This window comes from Acipenser ruthenus, chromosome 8 (assembly GCF_902713425.1).
Source record: "Acipenser ruthenus chromosome 8, fAciRut3.2 maternal haplotype, whole genome shotgun sequence".
NCBI classification, from domain to species: Eukaryota; Metazoa; Chordata; class Actinopteri; order Acipenseriformes; family Acipenseridae; genus Acipenser; species Acipenser ruthenus.
Genome location: NC_081196.1, coordinates 45,286,096 through 45,303,257, shown reverse-complemented (window position 1 = coordinate 45,303,257; position 17,162 = coordinate 45,286,096). Strand labels below are relative to the sequence as shown.

The following is a 17,162-nucleotide window of genomic DNA, read 5'->3' as shown; positions in this document are numbered from 1 at the left end:
GATAGACGTGCTCTCATTGTCTCCCTGTTACAGATCCTGGCTCCACTTCTTGACATGGTGTACCGCAGTGACGAGAAGGAAAAAGCAGTGCCTCTCATTACTCGACTCTTGTATTTTGTTTTTCCCTACCTGAAAAACCACAGGTACATCACCCCTTTGTCAGGTCTGTCTTTTGAAACGAAACCGTGATTAATGAAAGCTGCTGTTCAGCCACACGCATACATTGGGACAGCAGGAGCATTTATTATTTATTTATTTCTTAGCAGACGCCCTTATCCAGGGCGATTTACAATTGTTACAAGATATCACATTATTTTTACATACAATTACCCATTTATACAGTTGGGTTTTTACTAGAGCAATCTAGGTAAAGTACCTTGCTCAAGGGTACAACAGCAGTGTCCCCCACTGGGGATTGAACCCACAACCCTCCGGTCAAGAGTCCAGAGCCCTAACCACTACTCCACACTTTTGTAAATGCATATTTATTTGATGTTTTATTTTTTCCTGAAATTGGGGGTGGGAAATTTGGGCTGCGTCATAAATTCGAAGGAATACAGTAGTTTGTTTTGAGTCGATTTTTGATAGTTTAATATTGCTAAATAATTTTTGTTCTCCTCCCCTCAGAGAATCTCTGCTGAGGGGCCAATAAGAGTGGTCAGTGGTTTTGTGATGTAGATACCTGTCAACCTTGGGTACTATGTGGACATGGCTATAGCTAGCTTCTCGTGGCTGACCATGGAGTAGACAGTGTCTTTCCTAATGAACCATGTGCTGGTGGAACCAAATCAGTAAACGGATGACCTGCTGTCTTGATGAAGAAAATGATAGGGAAAGCCAGCAAATTATGAATGTATTTAGGGTTAAACATGTAGATTTCTCTGTTGATCCTTTTGTGGATCCATTTTGCCACGCACATGTTGATTGCATACCCTCTCTGCAGTGCCTACAATGTCCCCAGTTTTCGAGCCAGTGCCCAGCTCCTGAGCAGCCTGAGTGGATACGCTTACACAAAGAGAGCGTGGAAGAAGGAAGCCTTCGATCTGTATATGGACCCTCTCTTCTTCCAGATAGATGCCTCCTGTGTCACCCAGTAAGATCAAGATGGGGGTTCTTTCCCTCATTCATGAAAAAAACACTTGTAACCCCCAGCAGTATTTTAATTGTCTTTTAAACAACACATTTGTTTTTGGTTTTGGTTTTTCTGGTTCCTACTAGCTATTTGAACATGTTTACTCCAGTAAGAAACTCCAGTACTCCAATTAAGAAACAAACATAAGCCTGTTAAAGAGATCTTCAATTATTCAATTAATTGTTTGTTTATTCAAAGGTCATTGTTTGGGTCTAGGTTTGTAAGAATAACAGGAATTAGGAGTTAGTTAAAGACTGACTCAAACACTTGGAAAACATATCCCTTACTCCTGTACTGACAAATTTAGGAAGAGTAGTTTCCAATCTATAAATATTATTTATTCCAAACATAAATATTATTTATGTTTGGAGATATCGAGGACTTACTATGAACACCCACTCTACACACAAGGAACATTTAACATTTAGCAGCAGTTTACTGAATACAGAAATATGAAAGAACAGAAATCCCAAAAGTCAGCAAGAATTCTTAAGCATGCGCTATGCATCAATGATAATCAATAGTGTCAGACCTTTAATCTAACTTATCTAGATATTCTTGTCTACAGAGCGCAAGTTTACTTAAAAACTTTTCATGCAAACAACACTAGGTATTCTACCTTTTCAGTTACTCATCAAGGTTCATTAAAAGCTACTTTTATATAAGAACATGAGAAAGTTTACAAACGAGAGGAGGCCATTTGGCCCATGTTGCTCGTTTGGTTGTTAGTAGCTTATTGATCCCAGAATCTCATCAAGCAGCTTCTTGAAGGATCCCAGGGTGTCGGCTTCAACAGCATTACTGGGGAGTTGGTTTCAAGACCCTCACAATTCTCTGTGTAAAAAAAGTGCCTCCTATTTTCTGTTCTGAATGCCCCTTTTTCTATTCTCCACTTGTGACCCCTGGTCCTTGTTTCTTTTTTCAGGTCGAAAAAGTCCCTTGGGTCGACATTGTCAATACCTTTTAGAATTTTGAATGCTTGAATCAGATCGCCGTGTAGTCTTCTTTGTTCAAGACTGAATAGATTCAATTCTATAAGCGTGTCTGCATATGACATGCCTTTTAAACCCAGAATAATTCTGGTCGCTCTTCTTTGCACTCTTTCTAGAGCAGCAATATCCTTTTTTGTAGTAAGGTGACCAGAACTGAACACAGTATTCTAGATGAGGTCTTACTAATGCATTGTAAAGTTTTAACATTACTTTCCTTGATTTAAATTCAACACTTTTCACTATATATCTGAGCATTTTGTTGGCCTTTTTTATTTTTATAACTTGCACAATTATTTAATTTTAGACCCAGGTTGCCCATACTTATTTCTGCTTAATTAGTCAGGTTGACAATAATTAATCAGTGTACCAGGAATGCCTCCTCCAGAAAAAAATTTCAGCTTACGGTCTTTTTCTTTTGAGAAATGTATTAACGCTCTGTAGACATTTACTTCTCTTTGAAAGTTGTAGTTAAAGTTACCTTCCCTTTTAAGGTTGTATTATATACAATAGATTCCAATATCACTTTGCTATCATTTGAGAAGAGATAATAATTTGAACCTAACAAGATTCTTTGTTCATACCTTTCAGCTGGAAGTCCATTGTTGACCATCTTCTGACCCACGAGAAAACAATGTTTAAAGATCTAATGAGTGAGTTGATGAGCTTTAGTTATTATTAGTACTGTAAAATAAAACACTTAAAATAAATACAGTACACCCTTGCTATAACAAACCTGTTGGGATCCAAGCTTTTTGTTTGTTATATCGAGGAGTTCGTTATAGCGAAAGGACAATCAAAATGAAGGATAAACTGCTGGAGTAAGTGAATGAGATGCGATTGTGAATACAAGTAGAATTACATGTTATAGCGAGGGTATACTGTATTGCACTTGTGGATACAATGTGAAAAATGTGTGACTGACGCTAATAACAAAATTGTTCTATAACTACTTTTTTTTTATTTTTGGGGCAGGTATGCAAAGCAGTTCTTTAAAGCTGTTTCCCAATTATGAGCAGAAAGCCATGTTATTGAAACGCCAGGCCTTTGCAATATTCAGTGGGGAGCTGGACCAGTACCATATGTACCTGCCTCTCATCCAAGGTATTGGTTCGCCTCTCAACTACTATTTCTTGGTAAAGTGGGTATCTGGTCTAACTTTTGGGCATAGTTCAGATGTAATCTTTTAGTCCTTCACTGAAACTTTTTGACTAACAACATCTAGTCAAAAACGTTTAAATTGTAATCATGGCTTCATTTTATGTTGAGTGAACCTGTCGTTCATGTATTTTGCACTCTTTTTTTGTTTGTTTGTTTTTATGTTGCTTATTTCTGTACCCTGTTTCTAAGGTAGCACCATTTTGAGAAAAGCTTTATACATGATTGTTTTTCAGAGCGTTTGACTGAGAACCTTCGTGTTGGTCAGACTTGTTTGGTTTCTGCTCAAATGTTTCTTACCTTTCGAGTTCTGCTGCTACGGATTTCCCCACAGCACCTGACATCTCTGTGGCCTATAATGGTGACCGAGCTGGTAAGCAAACTACAAGATAGATGTAACTCTTCTTTAATGGGAGGATTGGCATATTCACGATTTAGGGTCCCCGTGTGGGGCTTTCAAGATTCAATTGCCCCTAATACAGTGAGGTTACTTTTAAGGACAAAATAAAAACGAAATATCCTGCAGATTTATTTTAAAACTGCTGTAAAGTGAAATTATACGAAATAGAAGTATATAGACACAATTTCTGCTTCTAGTATTTACTGTTACTATCCTTTATTTAGATCCAGGCATTTATTCAGCTGGAGGAGAATTTGGATGAAGAAGAGGAGGATTTAAAGTGAGTCGGTGTCCTACTTTTTGTCCGAAAAGTATTCATCATTTAAGCCAGTGTTACTCAACCCTGGTCCTGGGGACCCCCTATGTCTGCTGGTTTTAATTGAACTGATGATTTGCTTAATAAGACCTTTTAAATTGTTTTCAGCTGTTAAACAGTTGCAGAGTTTAAATTACTTATAAAATGTTATAGCTAACTTAAAATCTGCAACTGTTTAAGAGCGGACAACAATTTAAAAAGCTCCAATTAAGCAAATTATCAGTTCAATTAAAGGTCTAGTCCAATTAAAGGTCTAGTAATTGAGAGCTCAGTTGGAATGAAAACCAGCAGACACAGGGGTCCCCAGGACCAGGGTTGAGAAACACTGATTTAAGCTATAATACCGGCTATTTTGTGTGTGTTTTACTCACATATAAAAACACTAGGGGAGTGCACACAAGGGTGTAGCAAATTGAATCCCAAGGGATGACACAAGCCAGAAGAACTGGCATGGGAGCAGAACACATCAATAATAACCTGCAGTAAAATATTATACTGTTATACATGTAGAGTTAGAGATGAACTAAGAAAGAGTTAATATTATTGATGGAAACTGAATTTATCAAACATAAGTTGACTTCATCGGAAAATAGATTTTGTCTGCATAGCAAATAACTTTATAAGAATGCACACTAGAGGATTTATGAAAATAAGTTAATAATATAGGACCAGAGTAGCCTTATTATTATCACTTAGAAAGTGGCGTGGGTGCCTTAGGTCCGCAAGGGACAGATTTTTGAAGTTCATTTGAACTAGCTAGTTAGGCACAGTGGAGGACATTCTGCAAAATATAGTCTTAAAGCATAAGACCGATCAGTTGTTTTTGGCTCCGATACATCGCACCGACCCATGGGAACACTGTCAGGCAGAATCTTGGGTGCATGTCTCTCTGAACGTTTGTGTGCACCCACAATTTATACAGACAGATAAACAAGCTTGCATGCTGTGCTAAAATGATCTCTTATGTCTACATTCTACTTCCCCTCGTGCACCAGCATTGACCTTGCATTCAATACTGATATATTATGCTGCCAAAGTGAAATAATAAGATCATTTGATATCATGTTTTGTTTTTTTGTTTTTTTTATATTCCTGTCAGTGTGGCTGGTCTCTAAGTATGGTTATGTTCTGGTAAAGAGGATACACACACTACCTTTACACGGGTGGCCCACGGCAAATATCTGTTCAAAGGGACTACCATAAATTAGTCAGAAAGCATGTCATAATACAGTAATACAGTTGTTAAAAAAACATTCAGACCTATATAGTTGGTTTCCTTTATATAACAGAAAACCAGGGAGTATTTTTGTACTGGTTCTACAGTATATTATTGTATGTTAATATTTTTTTTTAGGTGAACATAGTATTATGAGTACTAAGAAACAATCAAAGATGGCAAAACCCACAAATATTCCTTTTGGCATATTTTACCCATGAGTTTAAGCTATGGTTATTGATTTAATTGCTTTATGCATGAATGTAATGTATTTTAGGCAATTACTTTTGCTTTATATTAAAGGAATTCTGGCAAATCAAGTGGCCCAAGACATGCAGATGGACCCCTTCTCTCATTTCAGCAGAGTGAGCTGGATCTGTATCTGTCTGCTTGTAAATTCCTCGACACTGCACTCTCATTCCCACCAGACAGATTGCCTTTGTTCCAGATGTAAGTTCAAAATGATTTGACCATTTGTTCAATCATATGGTAAAAAAATATCATAATTGATTATGTTTATAAACAGTATAAAATGACTGTTAACCTCGACTTTGTTTGTATTATTTGTGACTGGTGCACCAATGAATTGGCTCAATACAACAGTTTATTTTAACATCTTTATTAACTGCAATGCAACAGAAATACAGAACAGGCACATTGTCTTATTCAGGACAAACCGAGGACAGCAGTCTTCACTTCATTTACCCTGTTCTAAGCAGTATTAATCTGTCCTATATTTATACACCACTTGTTTTTCATCTTTCATAACCACTCCTCTGTTCTACTTAATGGTTCATTAAACCACATATCAATGATCAATAGTTCATGAAACCACAAGTGAAGTAGATATGAATCCATAATGCGACAAGTGTACAAAGTATTACTCCATCTGGGAGTCTGTCCGCTATACAGAAGGTCACAAAATGGACAGCACCTATGTTATCCTCGGAAACCATTTGGTGTGAGGTTTCCAGTTAGGCAAATTCAGATTTTAAGATTACCAGAGTTCAAAATGTTAGTCACGGATGTCTTGGTGGGTGACGTCAGAACAGGAAGTAGACACAGACTCAGTACTGCGGGGTGAGATGCAAATGCGCTCTTTGTATATGAATCAAAATTAAATAAACCAAACACAAACAAAATGGCAAAGCTGCTGGTATATATATATATATATATATATATATATATATATATATATATATATATATATATATACCAGCAGCTTGGTCGAGGGATTAACTGGTTGTCAGTTAACACGTTTATCCCTCGACCACATTCCGCACAGGTTTTCTAATGTGCATAGTTGACAGCCAATTCGTTGATAAATTATTAGCTGCCGACCACGCATTCTCATGGGATGTATTTGGCAGAGACGAGAGGCAAACATCATCCCTGCCAACTACATTTAACTAAAATAATAACAATGCACAATTTAAATTAACCAAAATAATAACACAAATACATTTATTAATAATAATAATAATGATTTCCATTACACAAGAGTAGATGTTAAAACTTCATGCTGATTTGAACTTGGCTCTCGCCAAGATAAGCACCAACTAAGACGTAGCTTTACAGTAAACTAATGTGATCCATATGTGTCTCCATCCATTTACGTTTCCTTCCATATGATGATGTAGATATCCTTCTGTCTGGTGTTAATGTCTGAAGTGTAATGCTGGTTCCAGGGATCAGCTTATTTTGCCTCCCTGGCGCATCAGCACACACAATGGCTGCGATGCTGGCTCCGGGGATCAACCACAGTGCGGCCTCCCCAGCGCATCAGCATGACAACCGTCTGGATTGAGCTAAGTAGGGTACATCTCTGGGGTCTTCAAGTGGGCACCTTCCATTCTCAGTGTTTCGTCGACTAGCCCACGACACCTCAAGAGGGCTCGACGGTGATTCTGGCGTCCCAGCATCACCCACCTCCGTCCCCCACTCAACTCAGCCCAGCTTACTTACCTGTACATCAGCGTTTCTTTCTTTCTATTGTGCTTGAGATCCCCAGCCAGAATCTTTCCGTCTCAACCACAGACAGTTGCTGTTCCTCTCTGCTGCTTCAGATAAGTTCTTCACTGTGCGACGCAACTCTTGGCCACTGAATCCGACGTGAGAAACCGGGTTGTAGAGTGTGCCACAAATCCTTGACAACCCACTTCCACTGGGTAAACCCAGACTCTCCATCCTCGCTGTTCCGCTTCAGTGGCTAGTTGAGCATACCGCAGTTTCTTCCTCTCATATGCCTCATCTACAGCATCCTCCCATGGCGCTGTTAACTCTATCAAGTGAACAAGGCGTGCTGATCCAGACCACAAGACAATATCTGGTCGAAGGTTAGTGGTGGCAATCTCAGGTGGAAAAATAAGCCGTTGACCAACATCTGCCAGCATTTTACAGTCTCTAGCAGCTTCCAGTTGTCCTGGGCGAGGATTGGTTTTAACACCTTTTCTTGGTGGTTCCTCTCCTGGGCGGAGGAATGTTGTCTTTTGTGTGTAATGTTTTGATGGAACATGTGGCAACTTATTGGTCATGTTACGCTTGTCTTCCAATGCTAAGGCCAAACATCACAGCACCTGGTCATGGCGCCAAGTAAACCGTCCTTGGCTAAGAGCCACCTTACATCCTGTCAAAATGTGCCTTAATGTTGCAGGTGATGAACACAAAGGACATGAGGGATCCTCTCCTACTCAGAGGTTTAGGTTCTGTGGTGATGGGAGAACATCATATGTTGACCTGATGAGGAAACTGATCCTACTCTGTTCCATTGACCATAGGTCTTGCCAGCCAATCTTGCGTTGTTCCACACTCTCCCATCTCATCCATTCTCCCTGCTTGGCCTGGGAAATGGCCTTTATACACCTCATCCTCTCCTGCTTTTGCACCTCATTGACTACCAGCTTCCTCCTTTGAGCTGGGGCTGCCTTGTGCCATGTAGGAGGAGCTAAACTGAGACCAAGACCCCCTCTTCCATGCTGAACTTGCCCCATGATATCACCAATTCGAAGGGCAGCCTTTGCATCTTCCACAGTTTTCTTTGCCGCCCACTTTCTTCCAGTTTTCAACACAGGTGCTGCCTCCCTTACGCATTTGTCGCGTGACTCTACTAATGTCATTTCCAGTCTGACCTTGGCGCACTTAAACTCCTCGGTTAGAGCGGAGACTGGTAGCTGCAGTATTCCTTTACCATAAAGTCCCACTCTGCTGAGGCAGCGTGGAACTCCCAACCATTTCCTGATGTATGAACTGATTAAAGCTTCCAGCTTCTCTACTGTTGTCAAAGAAACCTCGTACACAGTCAGTGGCCACAGCAACCGCGGCAGTAGACCAAACTGAAAGCACCAGAGTTTTAGTTTGCCTGGTAGAGCGCAGCTGTCTATGCTCTTCAACCCTTCCACTGCTTGTCGTCTAACTTCTCCCACACGAACTGTGTCCTTTAGATCCCCGTCGTACCATCTCCCAAGACTCTTCACTGGCTTCTCAGACACTGTTGGTATTGCCTCACCATTAATGAAGAATGTTTTATCTACTACTTTGCCTTTAATTATAGAGATGCTCCTTGATTTAGTGGGCTTGAATTGCATTTGTGCCCATTCAATGTTATTGGTTAATTTGCCCAATAACTGATTAGTGCAGGCTACTGTTGTAGTCATGGTTGTCATGTCATCCATGTATGCTCGAATTGGTGGTAGTCGCATTCCAGAAGCCAAGCGCTCTCCTCCTACTACCCATTTTGATGCTCTAATGATTACTTCCATTGCCATGGTAAAAGCCAGTGGAGAAATGGTGCATCCTGCCATTATTCCAACCTCTAGGCATTGCCATGTAGTGCTGAATTGTGAAGTTGAAAAACTAAATTGCAAATCTCCAAAATAGGCTTTCACTAAATTTGTTATTGTCATCGGTACACTGAAAAAAATCAAATGCTGCCCAAAGAAGTTCATGTGGCACTGAACCATATGCATTAGCCAAATCCAGGAATGTCACAGGAATAATAATAATAATAATAATAATAATAATAATAATAATAATAAACACAGTGTTTTATAAGTACATTTTATGGTATAAACATTCATACCAGGTCATGAAGTTCCGCTCACTTGCATTGTGTAACAGGACTGTGTCACATCAAGGATGAGAGGCTTTTACATTTACTGTATTCATATTTATCAACATAGAACCTTTCACAATGTGTTGTATGTTTTGCTCTTCCCTCTAATCCATGCAACTCATGCAAATTTCTTTCAGAAAATAAGAAAATAATAAATGTAGAAAATGTGTATAAAGTAAATACAAAATGGAAGCCTTTTCATTTAATTACTAGATGTCTGCAGTGTCATTTTATGTGGGTTGAACCCAATTAATTTTATTCAAACAGTATGCAAATACAGAAAAGGCAATATTCACCAATTCTGGATTACAGAGTGGGAGTCTTCTCTTCTTTCTCTGATGTAACAAAGATCTCCAATTAAGCCTATATTTATACAGCACCTGTTTGCATCTTTCATAACTGCTTCTTTGTTTCACCCAATAGCACCAGTCATTAAGTTCCATAACACTTCCTTTGTCTTAACATCTGCCTGTCTTCGTTTGTTTCAAATCTTTATCGCTTAGGCTAGCAAACAATTGTGGTTCACACTAGCATTAGACATTGTGACCTTGCTCGTGCAGTTAGTATTTACACAGACTCCCTAAAACTCTCCAATTTATTTCCTTTACTACTACTACAGTTGCCTTGTTCATAATTATGCAGTGAGCTCATGCAACTTTATCATGGATTTATACAGGGTGATTAGAAAGTAAGTTTACCAAATCAACTATGGTGCGCTGATGTGATAAACTTTATAATCACCCTGTATATATGTGTTAATTAAAAATACAAAACAGTTATGTGAGTTCAAATCTTACACAAGGTCATTCATTAAAATGATTACACATTGCTGTGGCTTGCAGCTACTGGCTAACAACAGCATTCAGCAGTAAGGCTAAAACATTCCTGCTCATTTAGTGATTGGTTTCATTGCAGGTACCGATGGGCATTTGTGCCAGAGGTAGACACTGACGGGTGTAACAGTTTGGAGAACAACACACTGGAGACCTACCAAGAGTGCAAACCTCATGTTGTCAGAGTCATGGAACGCCTTAACAAAAGATGTGGGGTAAAGAAATAACTACTTCTATTATCACTAGATTGTGTTCTTGGGAGATTAGCAGGGGAAGTCCCAGGAACTTCATTGAACAGGGTGAGGTGTTGGTGAATTGGTAGTTAGTCCTCTGTCTTCTTGACCAGAGCTCAAGAAACGCAAAGACTTGGGAATGCAGCGTGCCACTTGTTAGAAGAGATAATATAAACACTGTTTCCTGTCCAAGATTACCTCCTATTTAGCAGATATTAGGACTTCACAAGAGCCCAAATGTGTAGCAAGTTGTAAGGTTTACAAATTAAGGTAAACATGGAATTAACTACTTTGTTATGCAATAAGGATGAGACCACGCCATATTTTAAACCTTACCATTTTTACCATTTATTAGTTCCAAATACCAAGCATTACATTCTGCATTGATCATTATTGTTTAGATACAATGACGCGCCACTTGCATAACAGAGTAACAGAGTATTTGATTAGTAATTAATCAAGTTACCTATCTGCTGGGAGAGAGCACACAGATGATCTTGATGATCTGGAGGTATTGGGAGCTTCTCATCTGTGTGTCCCTCTATGCCTAGATGGCTCAGAGCCTACATGAGTACTGTTTGTTTCTGTTACTTTACTAGTTATAGTTGTCTGTCAGCAGTAGAATTAGTTACTCAGCTGTTACTCCACTCGGGTGCAACAGACCACACATTACTGTCTTTTACAAGGTCACTGTGGATAATTGTTTACCATAGTTAACCACTCTCATACATTCTTACACATACCTTATCACTCAACACTCTACGTATGCTAATGTCACCTCACCAAACTGGTTTTCTGCCTTTTGCACTATACTAACAGAGTTATTTACACTTGCAGCTATAAGACCTTTCATACTCCAATTGCAGGTCCACTTGGTATACATGATAATTCACGTTTCCCTGCAAAGTGAGGCTGTTTTTCCTTTTCTAAATAAAAATTAACTAGGCAATAAACAGACTAAGCTATACTTTGGTCTGGTGATTGGGCTTCACCTTAGTCAGATAGAAAATAAAATCTGGATTTGCAGACAAAATGGAATTATGAGAGGTAAAAAAAATGTTGTTCATGGCTTTATTACATCTTTAAGGCTGGTAATTTAAGTTAGAATCTAATGTCTTTGCTTTGGTTTCTCATTGCATTGTTTCAGGATCTGAATGGAATGAGCGAAATGAATAATTCCAAAAATTTGGAATTCCCCCTGCTAACCCTGCGCTCCATTTCAAGCATCACCCAGCTTGTCCCTTTCCTAAAGATTCTGAGCTGCACCTTCAAGGCCCACACTGGCGGAGATCAGGGTGCCAGTGCGAGGTCTGTACTCCCCTTGGAGTATCCTGCTGCAAACAGTGATGGCATATTGAAAAAACTGGAAGAGAGCATTGAATGTGAATTTCTGGAAAGCATGGACAACTAAGCAATTAATGGCATACACTATGGAATCTCTTTATTCCACTACTCACATTTGGAGCTTGTATCATAATATTTGGGTGCTGATTTAATGAATATCATTAATAATCATTGTATGTCTGCTACCTAGATCAGCTACCTGTACAGTACTACAACCACACTGTAAATGCCTGCTCAAGTTTCAGTAGCATGCATACTTTTCCTCACTATCCTTCCTGGGGGCTGATTCATCTGTAGTCGTAGAAGTATATTGATATGCCATTGGGACTTAAATCAGGAGCAGTGCACTAAACCAGAGTGCTTTAGTAAGTGCATCAAACCAACACATATCTTATTCTCTGTGAATGTAAAGAGAAACGCCTATTCAGACTGAAATCCTAACTTTTCAACACATTTTATATATATATTTTGGTATTATTTTCCTTTTACAGGTTACAAACACGGTGTCCTAGAATTAAGTTGTACAGCATTGTTCGTACTTGCTGCTCCATGTACTTTTACCAAAACCTTTTGTGTTCTTATTGTTAAGACTAGACCACAGATCAGAAAGAAGCTTTTTTATAATTATCAAAGCCATTTAAACACCAGTTTTAATGAGACTAGAATCACTGTCTTTTCTTCTCTTCTGTCTTTAGATATTTTGCTATTACCTACCATTTACTGATGAATAGGAACTACTACTCTTTACAGTACCTGTAGCTTTGATACAGAATTAATACAGGAATCAGATGAAAATGGTATTGCTTAACTAATTTATCAATTATCTTTAAACATTTTTTACCCCAGAAAACTATGGGAAGTGAATGTAATTGTAAGCTAGGGGAGAACTGTGGTTCAGTACTACTGGGTGATGTGGATTGAGTGAAGTTACTAGTCCACGCAGCAACTACCGGTTGTGATATTGATTTACATTTTATAAAGGGAATGCTTTTATCTTTGTTTCTCTGGTGAATGGAAACATAGTTTAGTGAATTTTAACTTATTTTTCGCTCCATGAATGTAAAGGTTATTTTGAAGTCTTAAAACTCTGGTATTTAACTAATATATGTATCTATATACACACACTTGTTGCTTGTGGACATTAAACATGATTAAAACAATTCAGTAATTGAGTTTATCACTATGATTGTCCGTTTTATTTTGAATATCTTACTGAAAGCTGTAATGGTTTAGATAAACAATTATAGGCTAGTTTTTTTACAGTACATAAAGTTCACATGTAAGCAAGTTTGGAATGAAACTATTCAGTTTTATCAGACCATCATTTATTTATTCACACTGCATGACAAAACACTCAGTAATGTTTTCTTAAAGGCAATGCTTCTTACCTGAAGTATCTTATTTCATATCTGGGATATATTCCACAAAACAACTTGATAAAATAATATAGAAGACATCCTCTGAAAATGACTCAACAACGAATACCATACAGTATGTGACTCCCAGCCACTTTGGGTAAACTCTCTGCCTCCCATAGACCATTTAATGCTCTCATGGAAAGTTTACAGGGAGATTTTAATAACATTAAAAATAGTTTGAAGAAAACAAACTGGTATTAAACAGCAACACAACATTATGTTGTTTGGCTCACCGGCCAAATTGACAATATTAAGTGAGCCTTTTGTCATCCGCTTATCGGTTGGAGATTTAACGTGACTCAAAGCTTAAGTTTGACATGCAGATTGATTATATAACTGTAACAGTAAACTCAAAATGAGGTATTATGGGGATCAGGTGTGCTAAGCGGTTTCTACTACATCTGTACAGTATACAGAATTGGGCTGGAATACATTACAATACTCTATAAATGTGTGTCTGGGCTGGCACCAACATATTTGATTGAACATTATAATAGAACATATATAAGGTATACTTTGAGATCTGCACAAGTCTCCAATTATAGCATACTCAAAGTTAAATGATGAGGGACTTCTGAGATAGTAATAACATTATTTAAAAAAAATAATGCCAAACCCTGAGACAAGTGTATCGGCTTTCGGGGATCAAGGGGATAAAGACCACTCCTTACCACCCACAGACAGATGGGCTGGTTGAATGATTCAATTGTACCCTGAAAAGTATGCTGAAGAACTTTGTGTCGACCAATGGGAAGGATTGGGACCGATTGTTACTCTACCTCTTATTCACATATTGAGATGCCAGAAAAGAGATGCACTAAACAAATATTCATGAGAATCTACTCAAACCTTGGAATTCAAGGATAGAGACTGACAGTTAGCAGCTGTGCAACCCATTGACGAAGAGCAAGAAAGAACAGATCAATATTTTCCAGTATAGAAAGTCTGACGAGCTAGATTTCACATATCTTACCACTAAACAGCAAAGTGATTTGTAAGCAATTATTCCAGCAGGACTGTTCAGAGAGAAACCAGGATGTGCATCTATAGTTCATCATGATATACAAATGAAAAATACCAATCCAATATGGCAACCCGTGTACAGAGTTCCAGAAAGACTGGTTCTAAAGGAAGAAATTGAAACCATGAAAGAGCTGGGAGTAATAGAACCATCCAAAAGTGGTGAGCTCCGTAATAGGGTGCAGAGACTGAACAAAACTAATCTGAATAATTCCTTGATGGTTCTGTGTGGTTATATTGCTTTTGGAAGTTTTTTTTTAAATTCTAGATTTTTTTTCTTCTGGTCAATTTACAAATAAATAAAGTATCAATATTTTTGGAAACTCCAGCTTCTGATTGTCTGATTGCTGCACTCCTATCACCCTCTTTACCTTGACTGCACATCAACAATACAATAAGAATATAAATTTTTTCTACATTTTTGACTGCTTATTTCTCCATCAACAAGTACTAAAATGTTGTTTTGCTTGTAGAATCAGTATGGATTGTATAGAACCACTGGAAGCTGTTAGTGAATGTGTTAAAAGAGACTAAAACATTTTATAAATTCATTAGGGAGTATATTAATTGATTTGAACTATATTAGAATTTTTGCTTTTTTGTTTACGTTTATAAATTCTATGAACATTTTACATGCATTTACAGTTTAAAATGCATACTAATTTTTGGAACTATTATAATTTTTAGCTTTTTCTTTGCATTTCTATTCGATGGACATTTTATGTGCATCTATCATTTATTTCTTTGAAGATTAAGTTGTTTCTCATGTTTGTTCATTTTGTTTAATAAATAATTGAATACTGCAAGTCTATATGTTTCTTGTGTTTTGCCTATATTCTGACTGTTCTAGCTTATGACTCATTTTAAAAATAACAATGTCATTGGTTTGGATTAAATTATGAGTTCTAATGTTGTAATAAATACAGTACAGCAGCTCCTTTATTAATACAAATCTATGTTCATTTTAATTGTGTTATTTTGTACGATTTTAAAAATTTCTCATACTTTCACTAACATGTGACAGTGATTGTGTAGGTGATTTTATAGAATCACTAGTGATTGTGAACAAGACTTCAATTTCATACATGTACTAAACTGGCCAGTGACTGCATAGAATCACTAGGGATTCTATACAATCGCTGGATTTCACACTTTCACTGTAATATTTACATGCATTGGTGCACTATTGTGACCGTCTTGATACATTGTACCGAGTACTGGACCTGTATACATACCTGTCAACACTGAGTTATCAAAATAAGGGAACTTTTAAAGCTAAAATTTTAGTGCCTGAACTGAATACCTACATAAGACAAAGGCATGTAACTATTCTACTTTAACCTTGGTAGATTGATTGTGATACAGTGCTCCTTCTAATTGCTTTTAAAAAGGAAACATATCAAGCAGAAAAACAACCATGACACCTGTCCTCCGAAACGTGTCCTGTCAAACCGTCTTTTTTTGCGCTGCAGGTCTACTGTGAAGCCACCAGACCCATAGTGCCGGAGGACAACACAGATCTGAGTGGCTTCTACAGCAGACCCGCCGACACCCTATCGGCCACAGGAGTCGCTGGTGGACGGTGAACCGAGGATTACCCTGCCGGCCTGAGCCCTCCCCACCCGGGCGGTACTCGGCCAATTGTGCGCCGCCCCCTGGGAACTCCCGGCCATGATCGGCGATGGTATAACATGAACTAGCGATCTCCAGGCTATAGGGTGCACCCTGCACTCCACGCGGAGCGGCTTTACTGGGAGCCCTATGGCACCTACCTTATAACAAGAAAAAATAAACTTCAATAAGTCCATGTGGCAAAGTGGTTTGCAGTCCACAGGTGTAGAGATGATGCAGTGCTCAAGAGAATGACAACAACGTTACTGGTGAAATGATGGTTTATTTGTAATCCAAAGTCACTTGACAACAGTAAATAATAATGGAAACTGGCAATACACAACGATGCGTATTGCTCAGTAAAACCACGGGGTTCAGTCCCAAAACAATAAACACGGTATTTTAATACACACACACAATACACAAACACGATCATAAGTCAAAAGTGAGTGCTGTCGTGCAACAAGTGCAGTGTTGTCCGGGTTTTGTGCTGGCCTGTAGCGACAGCTCCGGATCACGTTAGCCGTCTCATAACAACAAACATGTACATATTTAGACACGACAAAACAAACAGAACACTCGCGATATACAATACGGTTCTCCTTCCGGTTCAGCATTAACCATAACAAAAGAGCAGATCACCTCGCTACGTCCCCTTATGTACCGTCGATCACGCCCCCTTGATTAACGATTGCATCCGCTCCTCCAATCCGGGGCTGCCACATCGCTTCCCTTCCGGGTCGATGACTTGGTGTACCATAGCTCCGCCCCCTTTCTAGATGGCCAACTTCCACTTAACACTGGGAATGAATTGTCTGGCCATCTAGTCCAGGGCACTATGTTCCCTTTACACAGAGCCCTCACAGTCGGGAGGGAGATTTATCACCAAGTCTCTGTCACAGTCCATCATAAAAATACAATTTTAAAAATGCCAAAATACATAACAACGTGGTATTGCAACGTTATTTATTACATTGCACACACTATTGCTGTATATAAACAACATATTATCAAGCAATTTGAATTTTTAAAGCAATGTTGATGCTGAAATTTTAGTAAAATCGCTTTTCACTATTTGTGTGACTTTTACACTTTCCTGCAGAATACTTTGTAATTTGTGAGTCTGGGAACATGTCTACTACAGATTTGCTGAACTAGTCACAACATGTTAAGGTCTCTGCATGTATAACTTTTTAGCTCTGTTTTTCCTTTGGCAACGAGAGATGTTATTGATTGAAGCGCTGTTTTTCTGAGCATCACTGACTTTTTGGTGTTTTTGTGATCTCTTGTGCTTACCACAAACACCATTCCAGCTCCCATGTCCCCCCGTTAAATTCAGTCCTGCATAGTTTACAGAAAGTATGCCTTTTTCCAACGTTGC

At 38.5% G+C, this 17,162-nt stretch overlaps 1 protein-coding gene across 1 annotated transcript in view; it reads left to right on the top strand.

Moving 5' to 3' along the window:
* Positions 1-12,909, top strand: part of dop1b (DOP1 leucine zipper like protein B) — a 43,831-nt gene extending 30,922 nt beyond the window's left edge. The window contains exons 30-38 of the mRNA XM_034011646.3: positions 34-143; positions 944-1,093; positions 2,713-2,774; positions 3,097-3,225; positions 3,516-3,652; positions 3,904-3,959; positions 5,515-5,661; positions 10,238-10,370; positions 11,536-12,909. Coding sequence (XP_033867537.3) covers positions 34-143; positions 944-1,093; positions 2,713-2,774; positions 3,097-3,225; positions 3,516-3,652; positions 3,904-3,959; positions 5,515-5,661; positions 10,238-10,370; positions 11,536-11,799 — 1,188 coding nt within the window. The 3' untranslated portion in view covers positions 11,800-12,909. The remainder of the gene's footprint in view (positions 1-33; positions 144-943; positions 1,094-2,712; positions 2,775-3,096; positions 3,226-3,515; positions 3,653-3,903; positions 3,960-5,514; positions 5,662-10,237; positions 10,371-11,535) is intronic.
* Positions 12,910-17,162: the final 4,253 nt, after the last annotated feature.